This window comes from Urocitellus parryii, chromosome 2 (genome assembly GCF_045843805.1).
Source record: "Urocitellus parryii isolate mUroPar1 chromosome 2, mUroPar1.hap1, whole genome shotgun sequence".
NCBI lineage: Eukaryota > Metazoa > Chordata > Mammalia > Rodentia > Sciuridae > Urocitellus > Urocitellus parryii.
Window position 1 is genome coordinate 98,231,923 of NC_135532.1, and position 23,299 is coordinate 98,255,221.

At 43.8% G+C, this 23,299-nt stretch overlaps 1 protein-coding gene across 1 annotated transcript in view; it reads left to right on the forward strand.

Moving 5' to 3' along the window:
• The first annotated feature begins 426 nt into the window (after positions 1-426).
• The window catches only part of LOC113179342 (inhibitor of carbonic anhydrase-like), a 40,904-nt gene continuing 18,031 nt past the window's right edge, over positions 427-23,299 (forward strand). Inside the window, exons 1-7 of the mRNA XM_077793609.1 lie at positions 427-548; positions 11,270-11,442; positions 15,309-15,417; positions 16,727-16,888; positions 18,012-18,159; positions 18,943-18,998; positions 21,569-21,747. Of these exons, the coding sequence (XP_077649735.1) occupies positions 506-548; positions 11,270-11,442; positions 15,309-15,417; positions 16,727-16,888; positions 18,012-18,159; positions 18,943-18,998; positions 21,569-21,747 (870 nt within the window). The 5' untranslated portion in view covers positions 427-505. The remainder of the gene's footprint in view (positions 549-11,269; positions 11,443-15,308; positions 15,418-16,726; positions 16,889-18,011; positions 18,160-18,942; positions 18,999-21,568; positions 21,748-23,299) is intronic.

A 23,299-nucleotide genomic window follows, 5' to 3' on the forward strand; every position in this document is an offset into this window, starting at 1 on the left:
CGAGCTGAAGCAAGGTAGCAGCTCTCCAGGGGGTCTCCAGCAAGGTAGCAGCTCTCCAGTCCACCTGACTTTGGCCTCTCAGCACAAGAGGGATGCAGGGGCCGTGCCATTTAGGGACGCTTCCAGGAGGACCTTGGAGTGGTACGTGGACGCTTTGTGAGGACTGAGAATTCCCAAAAAATGTGTGCGAAACGTTGTGTCTATGTGGGCACGCTTCCCTGCAGGAAGGGGCCACCGTTTTTCATCCTGAGGATGTCCCCCAGCCTCTAGGAGTCCGTGGTTTTTGAGACCTTTAGGAGCTGCTAGATAAGGGTGGGACAGGCTGCTGAGCCGCTGCCCCGGGAGAGGAAGGAGGGAGTGGCGATGGCCCTGTGCCCGGGCCGCCAACCTTTCGGAGTAGGCGGATCCACCCTGCTCCTGGGCTAGTAGAGCAGGCAGGACCCAGGCTCGGGGTGCAGGACCCAGGCTCGGGGTGCCAGACCGTGTCGCGCGCCCACAGCGGAGAATGAGGCTCGCTATCTGCGCCCTGCTGTGCGCGGGGGCCCTGGGTGAGTGCGCACCGGGAACCAGAGGAGGGGCCTGCTCTGGAGGGTGCTCTGCGGAGGGGACCGGGTGACAGACAGCAAGGGTCAGCTACAGCGGAATCCTACAGCCCGTGGGCCAAAGTGTGTGTGTGTGTGTGGGGGGGGAGAGATATCACTCTAGAATGAATCCAGCTGCCTCTCTCACTGCTGTGTGACCCTGGGCTGTCCCTTGACCTCTCTGTGCTGGTAAACATTGTCCTTTCACAACACAGAGTTGTGAAAATGCGAAAAGGGTGTCTGGAGGCAGGTAGAGGTCCAGGCATAGGTGAGTTGTGACTGGTAAAAACCCTGCACAGAAATGCCAGAGGGAGGAGGGAGGGCTCTTCCAGGGCCCTTGGCTGGGCGACTAACTGTGAGGAAGAGCCTCAGGTGAGAGCCCTTGGGGCTCAACAACTGCCGCTTCTGTCCTCCGGGGGTCGTGTCTCAGGCTGCCATCAGTAAGTTTCCGGGTAGGGCATCTGACTTGGGGGAAGGGTGACCCGGGCGGGGCAGAGCAAGGGAAGGGCAGGTGGTGTGCGGGACCCCTCCCTGGCCCTGAACTGGCCACCTGAGGCCACACGGGGAGCTCAGCTCTGGCTGGGACTGGGCAGGCCAGAAAGGTAGCCACAGAGGTGACTCAGCTGGGCACCGCTCTGGAGCAGGGCCTGTGGGATTTGTCCTTCCTCTGACTCCTCTCCTGGCAATGCCGGGCACTGACCAAAAGTTCACTTCCCCAACTGGCCCTGTTTACAGATGGGAGATGAGAGGCGTCCCTCTGGGCTCCATCCCCGCAGGGCCACTGGGCCAGGAAGGAGGCTGGGATGTATCTTCCTTAAAGCTCAGCTCTCCAGCTGAACAGGATGACGTTGTCCTTTGTGGCAAATGACCAAGAAGCAATCCAAGTGGCTTCAACAGAAAAGACTGAGGGGAGAGGCATATGGCCTGCCTTTGGGGCTCAAGAGCTTCCTCTACCTAGTGAGCAGGTGGCCACCAGCAACTTTCTTTTCAGTCTGAAGACTTCTTCTTCGAAGTGGCTAATTGCCCTTTCTTTCAATGATCAGATATCCAGGGGTAGGGTGCTGTTAATGACCCTCCTGGGTTCCTGACTCCAGCCACCCTTTGCTGGCTTACCCAGGTTTTCTTTCTCTCTCTTTTTTTTTTTTTTTTAAAGAGAGAGTGAGAGAGGAGAGAGAGAGAGAATTTTTTAATATTTATTTTTTTAGTTCTCGGCGGACACAACATCTTTGTTGGTATGTGGTGCTGAGGATCGAACCCGGGCCGCACGCATGCCAGGCGAGTGCGCTACCGCTTGAGCCACATCCCCAGCCCGGTTTTCTTTCTCTTTCCTTTAAAAATAATTTCTTTTTTTTTTCTTTTAATTCTTTGTTTTGGTACCAGAGATTGAACCCAGGGGAGTTTAACCACTGAGCCATATCCCCAACTATTAGATTTTTTAAAAAATTTTTATTGGTTCATTTTAGTTATATATAATATTATAGTTTCTTTTTAAAAAATATATATATTTAGTTTTGATGACTTTTATTTTATTTATTTATTTATTTATATGTGGTGCTGAGAATTGAACCCAGTGCCTCACACATGTGAAGAAAGGATCTACCACTGAGCCACAACCCCAGCCCCAATATTATAGTTTCTTAACATAATTATAAGAGCATGGAATATAATCTGCTCTAATTCAGCCCCAGTGCTTCCCCTTTCCCTCACCTCCTCCCTCTCTCTTTCCTTTCCTTTACTCTACTGATTTTCTATTTATTTATAATCTTTAAATTTTTTTTGTACTCTTTCCTAATCCTATCTCCCCTCCCTTTCCTTTCATTCCCCTTTGTCTAGTCCAGCGAACTGCTGTTCTTCCCTCTCCTCCCTTGTTGTGTGTTAGTTAGTGTCCACATATCAGAGAGAACACTCAACCTTTGGTTTTGGGGGATTGGCTTATTTCATTTAGCACAACAGTCTCCAATTCCATCCATTCACCAGCAGAAGTCATAAAGCCATTCTTTTTTATGGCTGATTAATATTCCATTGTGTATATATACCACATTTTTCTTTATCCATTCATCTTTGTTCCATAGCTTAGCTATTGTAAATTGAGCTGTTGTAAACATTGATATGGGTGCATCAATCAGTAGTAAGCTGATTTTAAGTCCTTTGGTTTATACATGTAGGAGTGGGATAACTGGGTCAAATGGTGATTCCATTCTTAGTTTTTTGAGGAATCTCTATACAGCTTTCCATAGTGGTTGCACTAATTTGCAGTCCCACCAACAATGTATGAGTGAATGTCCCCCCCCCCCGACATCCTTGCCCACATTTATTGTTGTTTGTATTCTTCTTCTTTTAAAAATATTTTTTTTAGGTATAGGGGGACACAATAACCTTTATTTTGTATGTGGTGCTGAGGATCAAACCCAATGCCTCACAAGTGCTAGGTGAGCGCTCTACCGCTGAGCCACAACCCCAGCCCTGGTGCTTGTATTCTTGATAATTGTTACTATATCTGGAATAAGATGGAATCTCAGTGTAGTTTCAATTTGCATTTCTCTAATTGCTAGAGATGTTGAACATTTTTTCTAAATATTTATTTATTTTTTAGTTTTCGGCGGACACAACATCTTTGTTGGTATGTGGTGCTGAGGATCGAACCCGGGCCGCACGCATGGCAGGCGAGCGCGCTACCGCTTGAGCCACATCCCCAGCCCCCTGAACATTTTTTCATGTATTTGTTGACCATTTAAATTTTTCTTCTGTGAAGTGCCTGTTCAGTTCCTTTGCCCATTTATTGACTGATGTGTGTGTGTGTGTGTGTGTGTGTGTGTGTGTGTGTGTGTGTGAATGCTCTGTCTGAGGTGCTGGTGGCAAAGATTTCCTCCCATTCTGTAGGCTCTCTCTTCAAGTTATTGATTGTTTTCTTCTAGCCCTTTTTTTTATACTTTATTTTTAGTTAGGGTCTTGCTAAGTTGATTAGGGACTTGCTAAATGACTGAGGCTGGCTTTGAACTTGTAATCCTCCAGCCTCAGCCTCCTGAGCTGCTGGGATTACAGGTGTGAGCCACCACACCTGGCTTAAAAATCAGTGAAGTGTACATGTCTATAATCCTAGTGACTTAAGAGACCCAGGTAGGATGATTACAAAGTTTGAGGCCAGCCTTAATAACTTAGACCCTGTCAATAAATAAATAAATAAATAAATAAATAAATAAATAAATAAATAAATAAATAGAACTGGAAATGTAGCTCAGTGATAAGAGCCCTGGGTTCAATCCTTATTACCACCCTTCCATCGTTTCTATTGAATATGCTTTATATATATAAGAAAACACATCCATCTAAAATATATATCCAGTTCAGTGAATTTTGACAAATATAACAATCTATTGCAACTACCACCATAATCAAGATAAAGAACATTTTCAACACTTTCAAATCACCCCTATCCCTTCTCAGCCATTCCCACTTTTTGCCATTATAATAAATGTTGTTTCTTATAAGATTTCACATAAATGGAACCAGATAGTACATGGTCCTTTGTGTTTGGCTTTTTTTTCCCACTCAGTATAATCATTTTGCAATCCAAAACAACTTTGGATACATGTGGTTGCATATGTCATAGTTCATTCCTTTTTTATTGCTGAGAACTATGCCATTGTATGGTTTTACCACAGTTTGTGGACCATTCACTTATTGATGAACATTTAGATTCTGGTTTCATATTGGTTTGTTAAACTTCGATATAAATATAAATAATTTTCTCTAGGAAGAATTTTTCTTATTTATTATTAACTTAATTGCATATAAATCTCCTCTTTATGATTTATCCTTTGTAAACATTCTGTAATTTGCTTAGATCTTTAGTTCTGTTCCTGCTTTCATCTTGCAACAATTTGGACATTTTAATTTAGGAGAAAAATCTCATTTTATTCATATAAAATTCTTTCTCATCTAAAAACACTTTTTAGCCAGGTGCGGTGACTCGTGCCTGTATTCTCAGTGAGTTAGTGTGAGGCTGAGGGAGGAGGATTGCAAGTTCAAGGCCAGACTCAGCAAGAGTGAGGCACTCAGCAACTCAGTGAGACCCTGTCTCTAATAAAATACAAAATAGGGCTGAGGACAGGGCTCAGTGGTCGAGTGCCCCTGAGTTCAATCTTTGGTAACCCTCCCCCCCAAAAAAAATAACTCTGACAATGTTTTAAACAATTCTTTTTAAACAACACTTTATTATAAACTTTAGTACTCAGTTTATGTCTAACTTAGTGTATAACCTCATTTGTGAATTCCCAAGTTTTTGTAGAATGATTTTTTCCCCCAGTAGTAAGGATTGAACCCAGAGCTTCACACATGCTAGGGAAGTGCTCTCCTGCTGAGCTATTTCCCCAGTCCTTCCATCTGTTCAGTCCATTGGTCTATGCATCTATCTATGTGTCTATCTATCTATCTGGACAGGATCTCCATAAATTGCTTAGGGCCTCACTAAGTTGTTGAGGCTGGCCTTGAACTTGTGATCCTCACACCTCAGTCTCCCATACTGCTAGGATTATAGGCCTGAACCACCGTACCTGGCTGCCGTGGTTTTTGTTTATTCTTAAAGACTTTTCCTTATCCACTCCCCAACAACAGGTACCTACCTTTGAGTCCCAGTGTTATTGATTCTTACTCACCTTGCTACTTATTAAAGCACAGCACAGCCGACTTTATTCAGGATCAACAGGACAGGTGCAGTCACCAGCAACCACGACAGTGGGATTTTGCATTGGAGGAGACTCTGGGCTCAACTGAACACAGTGTGGGCAAGTGGGAATTTTAGCCAAAGATGAGAGTGGGGGGTCTTTGGGTAATAATTTAGTAATTGAGTCTTAGTAATCTTCTAAGAGGTGACATCAGGAGTAAGGGGGACTCTGGCCAAACCAACCCAACAGGAGTAGCTGGGATTCCAGGTGTGTACAGCCTGTGCCTGGCGGACCAATGGTGTGTACATATTGACGTCCCTGCTCCAGACAAACTACAGAAGCCATATATGGATGCAAGCACTGCACATCATTCAAAGCACAAGATATGTGGGATGTGAAAAGCCCAAGATTTTTGGTTCTGAATCTTTCAAGTATCTGTAAGACAAAAAGTGATTTTAAAAACTACGTTTCTAAGAATCTGATGTAAGTGACACTAGATAGGGAAACAGTAAGATCCCAATATTCCAGAGAAGCAGGCAAGCCTCTCTGGTCTCTCTGATGACTGCTGTCCAAGGGTCACATTAATGAGCACATTTCAGCTATTAATTCTGCCTGAGATAGTCTTCATTAATGGGTCTTTACAGAAAAACAAAAAGATCTTCCTCCAAAACTGATCACTACCTAAAATAGATAGTGGCTCTTTTTACAATTTAAGTATTGAATGAGTTGCCCTTTTATAAATTATTGACTTTAAGGCATTTTAAAATTATGAACAAATATGACCCTCAATCATCTAAAAAGTTTTATAGTTCAAAACTCATATCCCCCCAAATTATTGGCCTTTGCTAGATGCAAGTGTACTTTAAAGTGTTCATGTCTATTAGCCCTCTAGAAGTATTGTTCTCAAAGTTACTGAAGGAGCAGAAATCTCTTGGTGGTACAACACAAAGTGTTCTATACACCAACAATTTATGAAACACACTTAGTAGGTTCCAGTAGACTACCTTTTTGTAGATTTTCAAGGAGACAAGAGTACTTGAATTTCTACTTAGCCATTGCTATACTCGTATTTTAATTGACCCAGTATTTAAAATGACTCCAACGTTTTATCTCTATCATATGTATTAATAAATATTTATCCAATTTATATTTACCCCATTTATTTTTAGCTTATTTTAAAATTACGAAAATTGAGATAGCAGACAAGCAGAGTCAATACTCTGTTATTTCTTTGACAAAAGAGAAACCTGGCGAGTTGCTGTATTTGAGACACAGAAAGCAGTGTCGCATCTTAAACATCTAAGAGAGAAAAATGTGATCCCGGTTGGCTGGCAAGTGGGCAAGATGTGAAGCTGTGAAGACATCTCAGTCTTTATCTTCCCAACAAATTTCAATTAACCCATTTGTCGGAAATCTATTTATGTTAAAATTTCAGTCATAAGACAAAGCAATACCATAATATAAATTTGCCAGGTTTATAAGCAGTTAAATCTAAGTTATATTTATGACAAACTGACACAAGGCCACCTGGTTGGTTATGTGGCTAAACTTCAAGATTTCTATTTGCAGGTCTAATATAACCCTTGAATCAAAATTTTTAAATGGCAATAGCTTGGTTAAAAAAAAGAACAACTTTTTACCTTTCTTGGGAAAAAAAAAGTCTGAGCATTAATTTTTTTTGATGTCCCAATTCCAGCTGGGACTAGCTGAAATAATTATCCTCCAAGTAATCTCGAATGACCAGTTTTCTTAGTAAAGGCAGCCACAGAAAACAAAACAACAACATGGATAAGGAAAGTAAAAACCTCCCACCAAAGAAAACAAAACAATATTAGTTTAAGCACACAGAACCAAAAGTGAATTCATCAGGAAAAAAAAATGAGCTAAAAAAAAAGGAAAAGAAATTCCTGCCAAAAATGAAGTGGCCATTGGTATCTTATTCAGAGTTATTTCTAAGTATACATCAGGGGCAGTTTACTCTGGTGCGTTTTAACTAAACTCTGTCCAGTGCTGTTTTCAGGACTCATTTGGTTAGAGGATTATCTGGTGATTGGAGTAAGAACCAGTGCTTGGGAGGTGTTTTGGGGGTCAACCAAACATGCTATTTGGACTGGGGCTGTGGCTCAGTGGCAAGTTCAAAGCCTGCCTTAGCAAAAGTGAGGCACTGAGCAACTCAGTGAGACCCTGTCTCTAAATAAAATACAAAATTGGGCTGGGGATGTGGCTCAGTAGCTGAGTGCCTCTGAATTCAGTCCCTGGCATCCCCCACCCCTACCCCTCTGAATGTGATATTTACAAGGATTCCTTCCCAGAGTGTCACTGGTGGGCCAGCTATCTTCTGGAAAGCCCTCAACACTAAGGGTGTGGGATGCTCAAGGTACAGGGTGACTACCCCATTATGTACAAACCTCCTGGATGAGTTGTTAGACTTCCTTTAAACCTAGGAACAGGGTATGTTTTGAAATGGAATCCTGAGACTGCTGAATGTCGCAGGACAGTGGCCTGACACCTCCTATCAAGGTCCTAGTCATCTAGGGTCACCTAGAGGGGACTCTTATCTTCAGAGTCTGGGGACACTCCTGTAAGTACATTCCCAAAAGGACCCTTGCCGCCAGCCATCAAACTTCTTTAGCTTCTATTAAGACAATAAGCAAGCTGAAAGATAAGAAGAATACAAAGCTGGTGTAGAGTGCAGCTTTTAGATACCAGTCAACTGAAATTCTCCCCAGGGGGCTTCCGATAGAATCAGTACTTTCCATTTCCATGTGAATCACTAAAAGAAATCTCCAAACATCTTGGTTTTCTCATATGTGTTATGCCCCTCCCCTGAAGATTAACATCACAATTTTTCAAAATCAAGACTTGTCCACTAAAGGCCAAAGCCTCAGATGGTCCAAAGAACCCCCAGTTGGCTCAAATGACAAAGAAAAGGACCAGGCCCAACATGCACTGTCTGAAAAATTCATTTCTATACGTCACCAAAAAGTGGTGAGGATAGTCATCATTGGCCCAGAAGAGAAAGAAAGTAGTCCCCTCCCCACCAAAATCCTAGATATTCATAAGGAATTGCTTCTCATCCAGGGCTGACTGCCCACAGGTGAAGCTCTGGGAAATCTTATCTAAGAGATGCCACCAGATGGCGCTGTCACATCTGGGGAGCTAATTGTGTTTCCTGGGCCTTTGGCCAAAGGCTTGACTGTGGGGGTCCCAACAGGCTGGACTCAGTTCTCACCCACTTCAGGAGTAAGAGAAATCCATTGGTGAAGAAAAAGTAGCATCAGAATAATCTTATGATTGAGAACAAAACCCAAGAAATACACATAGTGTATTTGTAAATCCATTTTTTTTTTGAGGGGGTGGGAGGGTACAGGGGATTGAACCCAGGGGCACTCTGTCACTGAGCCACATCCCCAGCCCTTTGCATGTTTTATTTGTAGATGGGGTCTTCCTGAGTTGCTTAGTGCCTCGCCCTTGCTGAGGCTGGCTTTGAACTCACAATCCTCCTGCCTCAGCCTCCTGAGCTGCTGGGATTTTAGGTGTGTGCTACCACGCCTGGCTGTAAATCACTTCTTGAGGTTTGTCAACCCTGGGATATTGGGGCATTCACATTCACATCTCAAGCCTGAGATGGAGCTTGGCAAAGAAAAAAAATTTAAAGTATAGACTCCCAACCTTCCTTAAAAAGTATAAGCTGAAGGCTTCCTTTAAACCTTCTAATTTTAAAAAGGGTTCCTTTACAAATTTATGTTCACTTGTTAAGAAAATGCCACCCTTAGGAGCTGGCGGTGTAGTTTAGTGGTAGAGGGCTTGCCTGGCATGTTCAAAGCCCTGGGTTCTGTCCTGCACCCTGCTAAGTAAAGTAAGCAAGTTAAACTTTTTGAGTAGTGTCCCACTTTAACATTCACATCAGTGATACATGAGAAGTTCATTGTTCCCATTCCTGCTAACACTTGGTGGTATCGGTCTTTTCCCAGTTAACCAGTCTAATAGTACATGGTGGGATCTCACTGTGATTTCAAGTTTGAGTTCTCTGATGACTAAGGATGTTGTGCATCTTTTCATGTTCTTAGTGTCTGTGTTAGTCAGCTTTTTGTCACTGTGACTAAGAACAACTTAGAGGAAGAAAAGTTTATTTTGGGTTCACAGTTTCAGAGGTTCAGTCCATGGTTGATCCGCTACATTACTGAGGGTCCAAGGTGAGGCAGAGCATCATGGCAGAGGGGATGGCAGAGGAGAGCTGCCTGGCTCATGGCAGCTGGTAACAGAGAAAGGGAGGGACCGAAGGGAAGATGCACCCTTCTAAGGTCTGCCCTCAGTGACCCACCCCTCCAGCCATGCCCCACCTGCCTAGAGTCACCACCCAGTCAGTCCACTCAAACTAGGATGGACTGATGAGGTTACACCTCTTGTAATCTAATCATTATCGAATAGACTATTCAATAATGAATATTCCTGCATTAACACAGGAGCTTTGGAGGACACCTCATATCCAAAACATAACCGTGGCCATTCCTTTAACTTCTTTGTGAAGTATCTGTTTGAATCTTCTCCTCATTTTTTTTTAAAAAAACATAAGCACAATGATAACCAGACTTTCAAAAAAGGCCCCATCTTGATATTCTGCACAAGGGCACACAGCCTGTACAGTTCTATTCCCTATCTTGCTCTTACCTTGGTTGCTACTTTTGAAGATTTTTCCAATATCAATTTGAGGGTCTCCATTTATCCCTCCCTATCTTTGGCATGGGATTCTGTTTTAGGTAATTGGGCATCTCTCATCTCTCAGCATTTGTTATTTCTCGTCTCTAAAACAGGGAAAACACTTAAATGGCAGAAACAATTGTGAACATTAGAAGAAGGTAAAATACTTGCACAGTGCCTGACATCTAGGGGCTCATAAAAACAAACGTAGAAGTTGGGGATTTAGCTCAGTGGCAGAGTGCTTGCCTAGCATGCCCAAGGCCATGGGTTCAATCCTCAGCAACAAACCAACCAACCAAAGAGCTCACTGTTCTTATTGTATCTTTTGTTCTCTATAGTTCATTTAAAACAAATGTGTATCTAAAATAAAAGAAAATAAGGTTGTGTCCAAATACTACAGATTTATAAACAGCATTTTGCCTTTGTAATGCTCTTCATTATAGTTTAAAATACAAATGATAAATAAGCACTGGTTCTAATGACCCTGCAATTACTACCATGTAAGGTTACAACAGCCAATGTTAAGATTAAAACTAAATTACCAATTCCAAGGGTTCTACCCAGAGGCAAGAAATTTATTCCTCTTTTTTTTTTTTTTTGTTGGGGGTGGGGATTGAACTCAGCGGCACTCGACCACTGAGCCACATCCCCAGCCCTATTTTGTATTTTATTTAGAGACAGGGTCTCACTGAGCTGCTTAGCACCTTGCTTTTGCTGAGGCTGGCTTTGAACTCTCAATCCTCCTGCCTCAGCTCTGGGAGTCCTTGGGATTTCAGGTGTGTACTCAACAAAATGTTCACTTAACAAAATGTTCTTGAAGTTCACTGTGACTCAGTGATAGATTGCTTGCCTAGCATGCATCAGGCCCTGGGTTTAATCCTTAATGCTACTGCAAAATAAAAAGAGAAAAAAATTTCAATCTTTTGTGATAGAATAATATTCTATTATGTGGACATACCACATTCTGTTTATCTAATCATCTGTTGATGGCACATTTGGGTTGTTTACATTTTATTGCTGTCTGAAGACCCTAGTATGACATTTGAGTCTTTGTTTTCAATACTTTGGGGATGTATGGGGATGAGGAAATACCATCTTATAATGCTAATTTTGTTTATCTTTTGGGGGATGGGTTTTGGTTTTTTTTTTTTTTTTTAATCCAAGAGACAGGACAGAAGCAGAGATATGGGCCCTACGAATTCACATGATCCAGGCTGCCAGTCCAATTTGTGTGTATCCCATCTAACTAACTTGGATCTTGTCTTTGACTTCTGCCAGCAGAAGAAAGTGATGCTGTGGTCCCCTTACTTCTCTTTCCCTTAGGGCTGTGTGTGGCTGTCCCTGAAAAAACTGTAAGATGGTGCACCGTGTCGGATCAGGAGGACACTAAGTGTTCCAGTTTCCGCGATAATGTAAAGAAAGTTTTTCAAGCAGATGGTCCCCTTGTCACCTGCGTGAAGAGAACCTCTTACCTTGAGTGCATCAGGGCCATCGTGGTGAGTCACTGCTGTCCAAAGGAGAGCGGAAGAAAGTCCATACCTAGTTTTTCTCCACTTATTATTATACAGGAAAATGCTGCTGTTCAACATTCATGAATAGTAGAAACCATAATCGTAATTAAACCAACAACAGAGAAGGATTCAGTCTTAGTGAGATATCTATGGTGAGCAAAGCCAGCATTGAACTAGAGAGAATCTTTATAGACTCAGGATGTGGCTGGGGATGTAACTCAGGAACGAGCCCTTGCCAAGCATGTATAAGGCTCTGGTTTCCGTCCCTGATACTGCCCCAAACAAAACAAAAACAAACAAACAAAAACTCAGAAATAAGAAATAAGCAAGAAGGTCCAGTGCCACTATTATTTTTTAGATCGATATTTTATAATTATACATAATAGTAGGATTCATTGTGATTCATTCATACACGCATGTAATATATTTAGGTCAGTTTCATTCCCCAGTACCTTCTCTTTACCTCTTCTCCTCCTCTCCGGTCCACATGTTCTGCTTTACTGGTCTACTCGATTTTCATGAGATTTCCCCCCTTTTTTTTTCTCTCTAGCTTCCACATAGAGGAGAAAACACAACCCTTGGCTTTCTGAATCTGGTTTATTTTAATTAGCATAATGTTCTCTAGTTCTATCCATTTTTCTGCAAATGACATAGTTTTGTTCTTCTGTATGTTATTCTGTATGAATAAAGCTCCATGGTGCATATATACCACATTTTCTTTATCCATTTCTCTGTTGATGGACACCTAAGCCAGTTCCCTAGTTTAGCTATTGTAAATTGCACTGTTATAAATGTGGGTATGCACATATTGCTATAGTATGCTATAGTTCCTTGGGATAAACACCAAGGAGTAGGCTAGCTGGGTCATGTGGTGGTTTCATACCTAGTCTTTCGAGGAACCTCCATACTGATTTCCAGAGTGGTTGTACTATAGTGTCACTGTTATTACTTGACATTGGTTTTGAAATTTCCTTGGTGATGCAATAAGATAAATACATGTAAGATGGAAACAAACAAAAATGTCAGTATTTTCAGATGATTTCATGCCTGGAAAGTACAATAGAATCAAGAGAAATGCTGCTACATTTTTTTAATGAACAAAGTAGTTCTTTTTGGTAAAAGAGAAATATGTCACAGTAATGTCATTTTCATATACCAATAGTCATTAATTGGGGAAAAATAGCTTGAAAATATGGGCTCATTATTTTTAAAATAATAAACAGAAAATATTTCTGGAAACTTAAAATAGAAAAGATCTACATTGTTATAATATGAACGTCTATAACAAGTGAACAAATATCTTTTAATAAATGAACTAAAATGCCATATTCCCAGGTAGAAAGACTAAATATCATATACTTGTATATCTTCTCAAAGTTAATGCACAACTTTACTATTATTTTCATCAAAATACATTCTAGCTTAATTATTTTTCTTCTTCCTCTTTTTAAATTTTTTCCTGATAGTGCTGGGGATTGAACCCAGAGCCTCACACATGCTAGGTAAGCGTTCTACCATTGAACTATGATTTCCCCAGATACAATCTTTTCAAAGAAATCACTAAAGTAATTATAAATTCTTAAAGACAAGAATGTGGATGAGATTACAACATGCCTTGAGAAATAAAAGTGACAGAGGAATGGCTGAGCCTTTCCTACAAGGATGTTGTATTTAAATAAAAGCATTATAAAGGATAGGTTAGCAGGGCTCAGTGGTGCATGTCTGTAATCCCAGCAGCTTGGGAGGTTGAGGCAGGAGGATCAAAAGTTCAAAGCCAGCCTCAGCAAAAGTGAGGCGTTAAGCAACTCAGAGAGACTCTGTCTCTAAATAAAATACAAAATAGGGCTGGGGATGTTGCTCAGTGGTTGAGTGGCCCTGTTCAATCCCTGATACTCCCTTCCCCTTCCCCCCCAAAAAAGAACATGTTACTGGCAGATATCTTAAAGACCTGGAGAGAATAACACTGACATATTCCTAACTTTCTGTATGTCCTCCACCTATCTAACTATCTATACGATATGATAAAGATACAAAGTATGAAAAAAGTTCAGCATTAGGACATCAGTGTCCTAGACTTGATAAATTTAAGCAAGAGTACATGTAGACTTAACTAGTTATGTATGATAAGGCAAACTTTTCAAACAAATGGTTGAGAAATGATTCTTTAGTTGGACAACTAGGTAGAAATTAAACAAACAAACAAACAAACAAAAACAGTGAGAATCTTAATCCATTCACTAAATAAACCAGCTTCATTCAGTTTGACTAAAAGAAACAGACATGATTAGATATAGTACAAAAGCAGAAAATTTGGAAATTAAAAATTTTAAAGCTTCGACTAGGAAATATTTTTAAAAGCCTTAGCATGCAAAAAATAATCACATCAGCATACTGTACTGTAAAAACTATACAAAGATGTCATTTAAATTTTATGAGAACACTTAATAATAAGCATTAAATAAACCACTCACAGAAAAAAATTATACTAAACAATATAAACGATGAGGGAAAAATGTTCATTTTTCTTAATAATCAAAAAAATGTAAATAAAACCATTCTTATAGTAACACTTTATATCTAATAATGTAATAACATTTCTTAAATGATAATATCTTTCACTGATAGGTTTGCAGTGAAATTGATATGCATTGCAATTGGCATTATAAGTCATAAATTTCTATTGGCATTATAAGTTATTTTTTTCATTTCTGGAAAATCATTTGGAAATATTTAGTAAGAATCATAAGGTGCATATGAATTTTTAATTCATGCATATGTTCATATTTATATGTGCATGTACGTGATTTAGAAATGATAGCGGAATTGAGAGAAATGCTGTTATAATTATTTATTAATGACTAAATGAGTTTGATAAAAAATAAATATATCATAAGTAATATCATTTTCAAATACCAACAGTCACTAATTGGGGAAAAATAGCCTGAAGTTGTGGTCTCATTACATTTAAGATAATAAACAGAGAAATATTTCTGGAAATATAATACATGAGAGATCTGCAACATTGTTCCAAAATAAACATCTGTGACACATGAGCAGAGAGACAGAGATAGAGACAGAGATGGATTTGGGATAGGAATTTGCCCTTGTGTCATTGTGGGGGCTGGTGAAGGACTGTCTTTAAGAATTTTGTTATCTTTTTGCATCTGATATTGGAACTTGAAGAAGAAATACTTGAGAAAGGAAAATGTATATAAATCGAGAAAAAGCAAGAACAACCTAGAATCCACAGTCATGAGGTGCAGCCCACTGGGATAGATTGAAACCCATGTCAGTTCTTGCTGCTTCAGATCTTGGCATTCACAAGGCTCAGTGACCTTGTTCTTTTACCTTTTATACTAAATTCATTCTTTCTTAAGTTAATTGGTCTCGAATACATGCCATCTAATAGTGTCCTTGCTTTATATGCTCACATACACAAATATGTACATGTATATGTATATCTATATCTTTATGAATACCTATTGTAAAATATTTATAAGGAAAAAATGAGGTTGGAAAAAGAAGGGAAGAATCTAGAAACAATGCCGTCTTCCTCCGTGTCCACACGTTCTACATTTGTGGATTTAAACAACTGTAGATCAACAATATTCTTAACAATTGCACCTTTACTGAACACATGCAGATGTCAGACAGCATCACAGATAGTAGCTTTGAGAATGCAGTTGGGGACCGCCTCAATGAGAAGGTGACATTTGAGCATCGACAGGAGGGAGGTGCAGGAGGTCTGAGCCATGTAAGGATCTACAGAGCGATCATCCTTGGCAGAGGGGGAGGGAAGTCTTCCTCAGAGGTGACAGGTGTCATTCATGGTCTGATCTCTTCTCTTTCAGGCAAACGAAGCCGATGCAGTGACGATCGATGGAGGTTTGGTGTTTGAGGCAGGCCTGGCCCCTTACAACCTGAAACCCATCGTGGAGGAATTCTATGGGCCAAAAGATGGTATGTTCTCCCTGGGGACCCAGGTCTGGTGGGACACCGAAGCCATCAGGGGAGGCAGGAACTTTGTCAATGTAATAGTAGCGGGAACAAAGTTGCTGGAATTCTTTGGCTTGAAGGAGGCTGTCACTGATACTAACCCTCAAAGGCTGGTAGATTGGTTACCCCTGGCAACTGCAAGCTTTATGCATCCTAGCATGGAAATGTCATTGGTGCTTCAAGCTGTGGGGTGCTTTAGCCTGAGAGGAGGGTGCTGTCCAGCATCCATCACCCACCAGGGGGGGCTGTACCAGTAGGAAGCCATCTTTGGTGATAGGTGAGAATCTGGCTGCTTCTGCCCTACGCTGTCTCCTACTGGGGCTACAGAACACACATGAGGACAAGTGCTGGGGGAGTCTAGGAATGGGCTTTGCCTCTTTCTCATACCTGTCCCTTAGTGCCGTTAGTGTGTACGTGCACAGCCCACCTCAATCTGACTCTGAATTGCAGGGACCTGGTTTATTTCTGGGAACCCCTGCATCCTTCCTCTCTCTCCTTTACCTTTGAGCTGTAGCCAGAGAAACAGAGAAGGAAGAAAACCCCTTGCAGAGAAGTAGTGACATCATCGGGGCTGGGAGCTGACACTGTCCCCGAGAACAAAACACATGCAGGTTCTGCAATAACTGGGGTCTTCAAGTTTCCTGCTCCAAGGCTTAGAGGCACGGGCAGGAAAAGAACTACAGGTGCTCCTCAACTTATGGTGGGCTTATGTCCTGACAAACCATGTAAATCAAGAATATTGTAAGACAAAAATGCATTCAATACACCCGATCCACCAAACATCATGGCTTACCCATACAGTAGGCTGGAGAGTATGGGTTGATTCTCCCCAGGATGGCTGACTGGGAGCTGTGGCCCATTGCTACTGCCCAGAGTCAAGGGAGAGGATCACAAGGCACATCACTAGTCTGTGAAAAGATTAAACTCAAATTTCAGAGAGTAGTTTCTATTGACTATACCTCTTTGCACCTTCATAAAGTTAAAAAAATTAGAAGTCTAATACAATAATTAATAATAATATAATAAAAAATAGAAGTCTTATAATAATGTCAGGGAGCACCTGTAGTGTTTATTGCTTTGAAAATGTTCGGGTTTCTCTCTCTTGTCAGTTAAGGGTTTTTCGTTTGTTTTTTCATTTCCTTTTCTCTCTGCTTATCAGGGGATGGCACAGGTCCTAGAATCCTTCCAATTCTGCATTGCACACACTCTGGAAGATTAGTAGTGATGATGTGGCAACGTCCTTTGGCCCTTCTTTCTTCCTGATCCTTTGCAGATCCACAAACTTACTATTATGCTGTCGCCCTGGTGAAAAAGGGCACTGGCTTCCAGCTGAACCAGCTCCAAGGCAAGAAGTCCTGCCACACAGGCCTGGGCTGGTCCTCGGGGTGGAACATCCCCATCAGCATGCTGCTTCCTTCTGGCTCTCTTGAAACAGGTAAGCCAGCGAGGGCTGGGTGCCCCCAGTAGGGCTCCTGTACCATTTGCCCAGATGAGTCATGCTGGGATCACACAGTCACTGTCAAGTGTATGTGAGTTTCATGGTCTCCAGCTCATTGGCAGCTGAGTCTTCTCTCAGCAAAGCATCATTCTCTCCTGCTTCTGTTGTTATGCCTTCCTGGGAATCCTGGCAGCTTGGCGGAAAAGCCACCTCCCCGCCTGCCCCAGCTTCCCAGGAAGGTTTGCTGGGGATTTCAGCCACACACTGGCACTCAGCTCTGTACTTTGAGCGAGGGCTTGAGACAGGTGAGGAGGATGACTGGAGGCTTCTTGTTCAGTTATGATGAGCTCAGGTGAGTGCCGGACACCTTTTCAGTCCTTAAAGATGATGGCTGCAAAAGTGTGTCTTTTGGAGTTCTTCCAACCTCTATAGTACATGTCACTGTGACTGTGACAGGGACAAGTGGCTGCAGGGATCTGATGAAGTGTTGCCGCCTGGACTACCATTCTAGTCATGTTTTGCCATTCCTTCGGCAAAGTTGACAGATGTTTCAGTGACAGTTGCTAGTGGACATCTGTCTGGCAGTTAGGTAGTGGCTGTTAGATGCTCCTCACCCTTCACTGGCAAGTTAGCTCAGCTCTCTCTAGGAAGAGGGATCCTGAGAACCACCACAGCTTCTGCATACAGGCGGGGTGGCGGGACTTTCTATGTCTTGAGGTATGGAAGGGCTGATGGGGACTCCTGACCTACCAGGTCCTGCCTGACCCCTTAGAGCCTCCATGTTGGTGGGTTACCAGATGCCATTGGCACTGGGCTATATCTTGGTGTAGTGAAGGTCACCAGCTCTTACCCTGTGCAGGGGACAATCTGGAGAACATTTTCATAGGCTTGAGCACTGAGCTACACTTGAGTGTGGTGCCCAAGGGCACAGGGACCCTGGGCCATCCACTCACCCTGGTGTGGGCATTATCAGTCACCGCTGGCAGGACTGCACCCTGCCAGCCTGTGCACACCCGCTTCCTCAGGACAGTCCTGGGAAGCGTGGGCAGACTCACAGGCTCCCGGGTCGGGACAACCTGGAGACCTTGTCGCTCATGCCCTGTGTGTCTGTGTTTGGCAGCAGCGGCCAGGTTCTTCTCCAGCAGCTGTGTCCCCTGTGCAGATGGGAAGTCGTTCCCCAGCCTGTGTCAACTGTGTGTGGGAAAAGGGACAGACAAGTGTGCCTGCTCCTCTCATGAGCCATACTTCGGGTACTCGGGTGCCTTCAAGTGAGTGAGATTCCCCTGCTCCCCCTCACTCTGATGTTGGCGGGAGTCAAAGGCACTAAAAGTGGACAGAGCCTGTCCCAGGGACCTAGAGCATCAATGTGACAGTCAGGGTCCTGAGTGTCTCTTATGGCCTATGGTGGGCTCCTAACCCTCTTTTGCCTGGGAGATGTTCAGGTCTCCTCAGAACCTGGAACCTGCCCATAATGGCCCTTTTGGGCCAGGGCCAAAGGCCAGGGCCTCCCAGCTCACATCCATCTGCTCGGTACCTTCCTGTGCTAGGACCTATACACCTTCCTCAGCCCATGCAGAGCCCACTCCCTGATCTATGCTACTGCTCAAAAACTGGCTGGAGTCCAAGGCTACCCAGTGTTTTTATGCTTCATGTGAAAAGCTCTAAGCTTTTATTAAAAACAAAACAAAACAAACAAACAAAAAAAAACAAACAAACACCCTGCCGCTTTCGGTGGCTTTCTAAGAGGAAGGCAAGTGTCCTTTTTCACACCTTCCCTCCCTCCCCCAGGTGCCTGGGATGTTCCTTTCCAGGGCTCTTGCCTGCTTCAGGTTTGGGCTTGGCTGTGGGGTTCAAAGGTCGCTCAGATGAGGCCATCACCTCTGTGAACACAAACCAATGTCTGGGAGACCGTGGGCACTAGTCATCCAGGAGCTGGAGCGCCACGGTCCCCATGAGTCCGAGTTCCGGGCGGAGCTTTGGAGGGGCTGCACGAGAGAGAGGCAAGGCCCACACCAGGGGCAGAGCCTGACCGTGGCCTTCCTGTTCCTCAGGTGTCTGGAGGATGGCGCCGGGGATGTGGCCTTCATGAGGCACGTGACCGTGTTTGGTAAGTGCTGGAGGAAGGGCATGTGGGCCCCAGCTGAGCCAGGGCGCTGGCTCTTGCCCCAGGTTTCCTGACACCCAGAATAGGTGACGTGAGATGTTTAATGCCACAGGAGAGATTCTGCTTAAGCATTTTTGTTGTTTGTCCTTTGTTTAGGGCCCAATTTGTTCTCAACTCACCTTCTGCTGAACATCTCCCTGTGTCAGGGACCTGTGCCTCTCTGTCCCTACCTTCCACGTGGCCAACTGCAGCCACCGCTCCAGAAATCTAGTGAACACGTTTTTCTGAACCTTTAAACAGAACTTACCAACTAACAAAACAAACAAACAAAAAAAAACAACTAACAAAACAAAACAAGTGCCCTCCAATTTGATCCATAGGATGTGGGTTCACACAGAGGGCCTTGAGCCAGCCAGACAGGTGCTTCATACCGAGGGGAAGGGTCTTTTTTGTTTTTATATTTGTGCTTTTTACTTCTTCTTCTTTTTTTGTGGTGCTGGGGATTGAACCCAGGGCCTCCGGCATTCTAGGTGAGTGTTCTGGCCCTGAGGCCTAACGCCGACGCAGTCCTCCTTTCTAGCATTTTGGATAACTTACCAGCAACCAACCAACAAAAGAGCATCTTGGAGAAGCTGATATGACAGTCTCTGGTCTTATAGCCAGTGAAATATCTATCCCATACAGAGCACACGGTTCCACGTGAAATATTTAAGACCGGAATTTGTATTCAGTCTGCTAAGCCCATTTTTGTAACAAATGTCTACCACCTCCAGGAGGATTTTCAAGTCCTCACATTTTCGTTGGCCTTAGTTCCTCACAACCTCGACCTCCTGTCTTTTCCTGACACAATGCCTTCAGTGTCCTTTGTTCTCTTATTTAGCCATTCACATTTTGCTGTCTCATTATGATAATTTGGCCTCCTTTGTCAGCGTTTTGGCAATTGATGCATGTCCTATTATCAACTATTTAAATTACTGGGGTCACCTCCAAGTCTCACCTCCTAGAATCAAGTGGTTCCAAGTAATTATCATTATGTCCTTTGATTGCTCAAATTACCACAGTTACTGCCAGTGAGCAGCCTGGTCTAGCACTCACCCTGAAGAATTTGAAAACACACTAATATTATGGAAAACGCAGGCTGTGCCCAGACCATCCTGATTTACCTCTGTCTGCCCTCATGTACTGCTCTTTTAAAAGAAATTATCATTACTTTGAGGTCATGGGATTGAATGCAGGGATACTCTAGCAGTGAGCCACACCCCCAACCCTTTTTCTTTTTTGTGGTGCTGGGGATTGAACCCAGGGCCTTGTGCATGTGAAGCAAGCACTCTACCATCTGAACTATATCCCCAGCCCTTAACTTGTTTTTTGAGACAGGTCTTGCTAAGTTATTTAGGGCCTAAGTTGCTGAGGCTGGCCTTGAACTTGCAATCCTTCTGCCTCAGTCTCCTGAATATTCGGCATTATAGGCATGTGCCACCCCAACCACATCTGGCTATCCCTGATTACCTTTTAAGGAGAATTTTATGAGAGAGTGTACACTGGCTTTAGGGGTGCAAGTGACTGTTGGTGGGTGAGAGTTTATCAACCTCAAAGTCCTTCTGTATTAATTTGCTAGGACAGTCAGGACAAAGTCCACACACTGGGTGGTTTAAGCAGCATCTCATAGTTCTGGAGGCTAGAATTCCAAGATCAGGGTGTTGGCACGGTTCATCTTCCTGAGGACTGGGGGTGGGGGGGATCTGTTCCAAGCCTCTCTCCTAGCTTGCTAGCAATCTGGCAATCTGTGGGGTTCTTCAGCTTGCAGACCCATCACCCCAATCTCCGCCTACATGTCCCCATGGAATTCTCCCTGCTTGCTTGTCTCTCCCCCAAATCCCCCCCCTTTTATGACACCAGTCATATTGGATTAGGGGCCCACTCTATTCCAGTATGACCTCATCTTAACTAATTAAGATGCAAGAATTAATTAATCTGCAAGAATCCTATTTGCAAATACTGTCACATGTGAGGTACTGGGGATTAGCACTTCAACCTAGGAATGTGTTGAACCCATAACACCTTCGTGAGGGAACCAGGGAATCTGTTTCTTTGTATTTGCCTCCAGGGAAATATGGCTGCTCTAGTAGGGACTTAGATTGTCTTGGCACAGCAGTGGGTCAGCCCAGATTGGCCGAGACTTTGACAAGTTACCTTACCTCTCTGACTGTTTTTCCTCATCTCTACAATGGGATTCTTATATTATTGGCCTCCCCCAGTGTGGTGAGGATTGAGTGAATTGGGTGGGCTGTGAATGCTCAGCTTACAGTTATTATTCCTAAGAGCAGACACAGAGAAGTGGAGCAGCTGGGCAGGCCCTGGGCTAGGCATGCCTCCAGCCATGGCTATCTGCAGTGAGACTGTGAACCAGTCATTTCACTTCCAAGATCTCCTGTTCCTCTGATGTATGAAAATGTGTATTGAAAAGATTCTGTCTTAGTCCCCTTTGGGTCACACTATGTGGTTCAGTGTGGAGGGCACACCCCAGCTCATGGTTCTGCTGCAGTGGGCTCATCTGGACTTTCCCTCCCCAGAGAACCTGGAACAGAAGGCTGACAGGGACCAGTATGAACTGCTTTGCACAGACAACACCCGGAAGCCTGTGGATGAATATGAGAGTTGCCACTTGGCCCGGGTTCCTTCTCATGCTGTCGTGGCTCGAAGCGTGGATGGCAAGGAAGATCTGATCTGGGAGCTTCTCAACCAGGCTCAGGTATCCCCACCCACCATCTTCTCCCCTGCTTAGAGCTCTCTGCTTGGATTTGGGGATTTTCCTCCTTGCTTTCTGGTCACTCAAGAAGTTCTTTTGTGTTCAAGACACAGTGGGAACCCTGCCACTTTGCCAGGCATGACCTGCTTCATGGACAAGGCACTTGGTCTATATTTATTTGAGAAAGCGGAGGCCAGAAATCCCTTGACTGCCATCACCAGCCTGGAGAGCTAAAGATTCTTTGCAGAAGCTCCTTTGACCTCATTTTGTTCTCTCCTGGTTCTAAACAAATCCTCACAGGTGCCAACCTCACCTGTCTCATGAGTTGGTCCCCTAGGGCCTTGCTGGCCTGAGATCTGCCCTCCTGACTTCCCTTCCAGTGGGTCCCAGGACATGAGCATGCCCTCCCCTCTCTGTCCTGCATTGGTGACAGTCTGTCCCAGTCAGCCCCTGTCCGTCACCCTGCTCCATCTCTCAACACTCTATGTTCAGCACAGGGCACTGAGAAATTAAGCAAAGACTTGCCCCCCAATTGCTCGCAGAGGAGTGTGGAGGAGACACAAACGAGTACACATACCCCTTATCACCTCATGGAATCACACAGCCTTGGGGACATGGATTGCGTACTCTGTGGAGGACAGAGAAACTGATTTGAAGGGTATATCTGGGGAGATTCCTGGGCCCTGGGGAGTAAGCTGTGTGTTCCCAGCGGAAATGGAAGGGGGTCTCTGGTGAGGACAGCAGGTGACATTTATGCAGAGCCAAAGCAAAAGTGAAAAGCAGTCATTTGAAAGAACACGTGGATAGGCATCACCATAGCTGCTATCAGGAGTGGCTTTGGGCCAGGCAGCTGGAGTCCTCGGCAAAGGACCCTTTGTTCTTGTGGAGGCCAGAAAGGGGAAGGGACACTGTTGATGTCTCACAACTGGTCATTCAGTGGCAGGCCTGGGAGAGAAGGGAAGAGGAGCCCAGGGTGCCTGGCTTCTACTCCAATGGCATGTGACTGGACCATCAGCCACTTCAGGGTGAAGACCACCAGAGCCAGTGGGGACATCAGTCAGGAACGAGGCAGCCTTCCCCACTGCCCCTGGGGGAGCACAGAGCAGAAGCCCATCTTGGAGAGGGGCAGCTGCTTGACACAGGACCACCTGGTATCCCTTTGTACAGATCTGGGGGCAACCCCCCGGCGTCTCCCTGAGGCCCCACTCAAGGCCACCAGCTGAGCTTTGAGTCAAGCATTTCCTGGAGATACTGGAGAACACCACGAGCCTCCAGGGTGTCAGAGGTCCTGGCCACTGTCCTTGTGCTCAGGCCTTCACTGTGGTCCCTCCTTATCTGTGGGGATACATTCCAAGACCCTCCATGGATGTCTGAATCCATGGATAGCACCCAACCCTACATAGATGCTCCTCAATTTATGATGAGTTATGTCCAGATAAACCCGTTATAACATTACAAAATTCTAAGTCAAGCTATTATCAATTGTTTTTTCCCTATATGTTCAAACCCATGATAAAGTTTAGCCAATAAATTAGGCACAGGAAGAGATCAACAA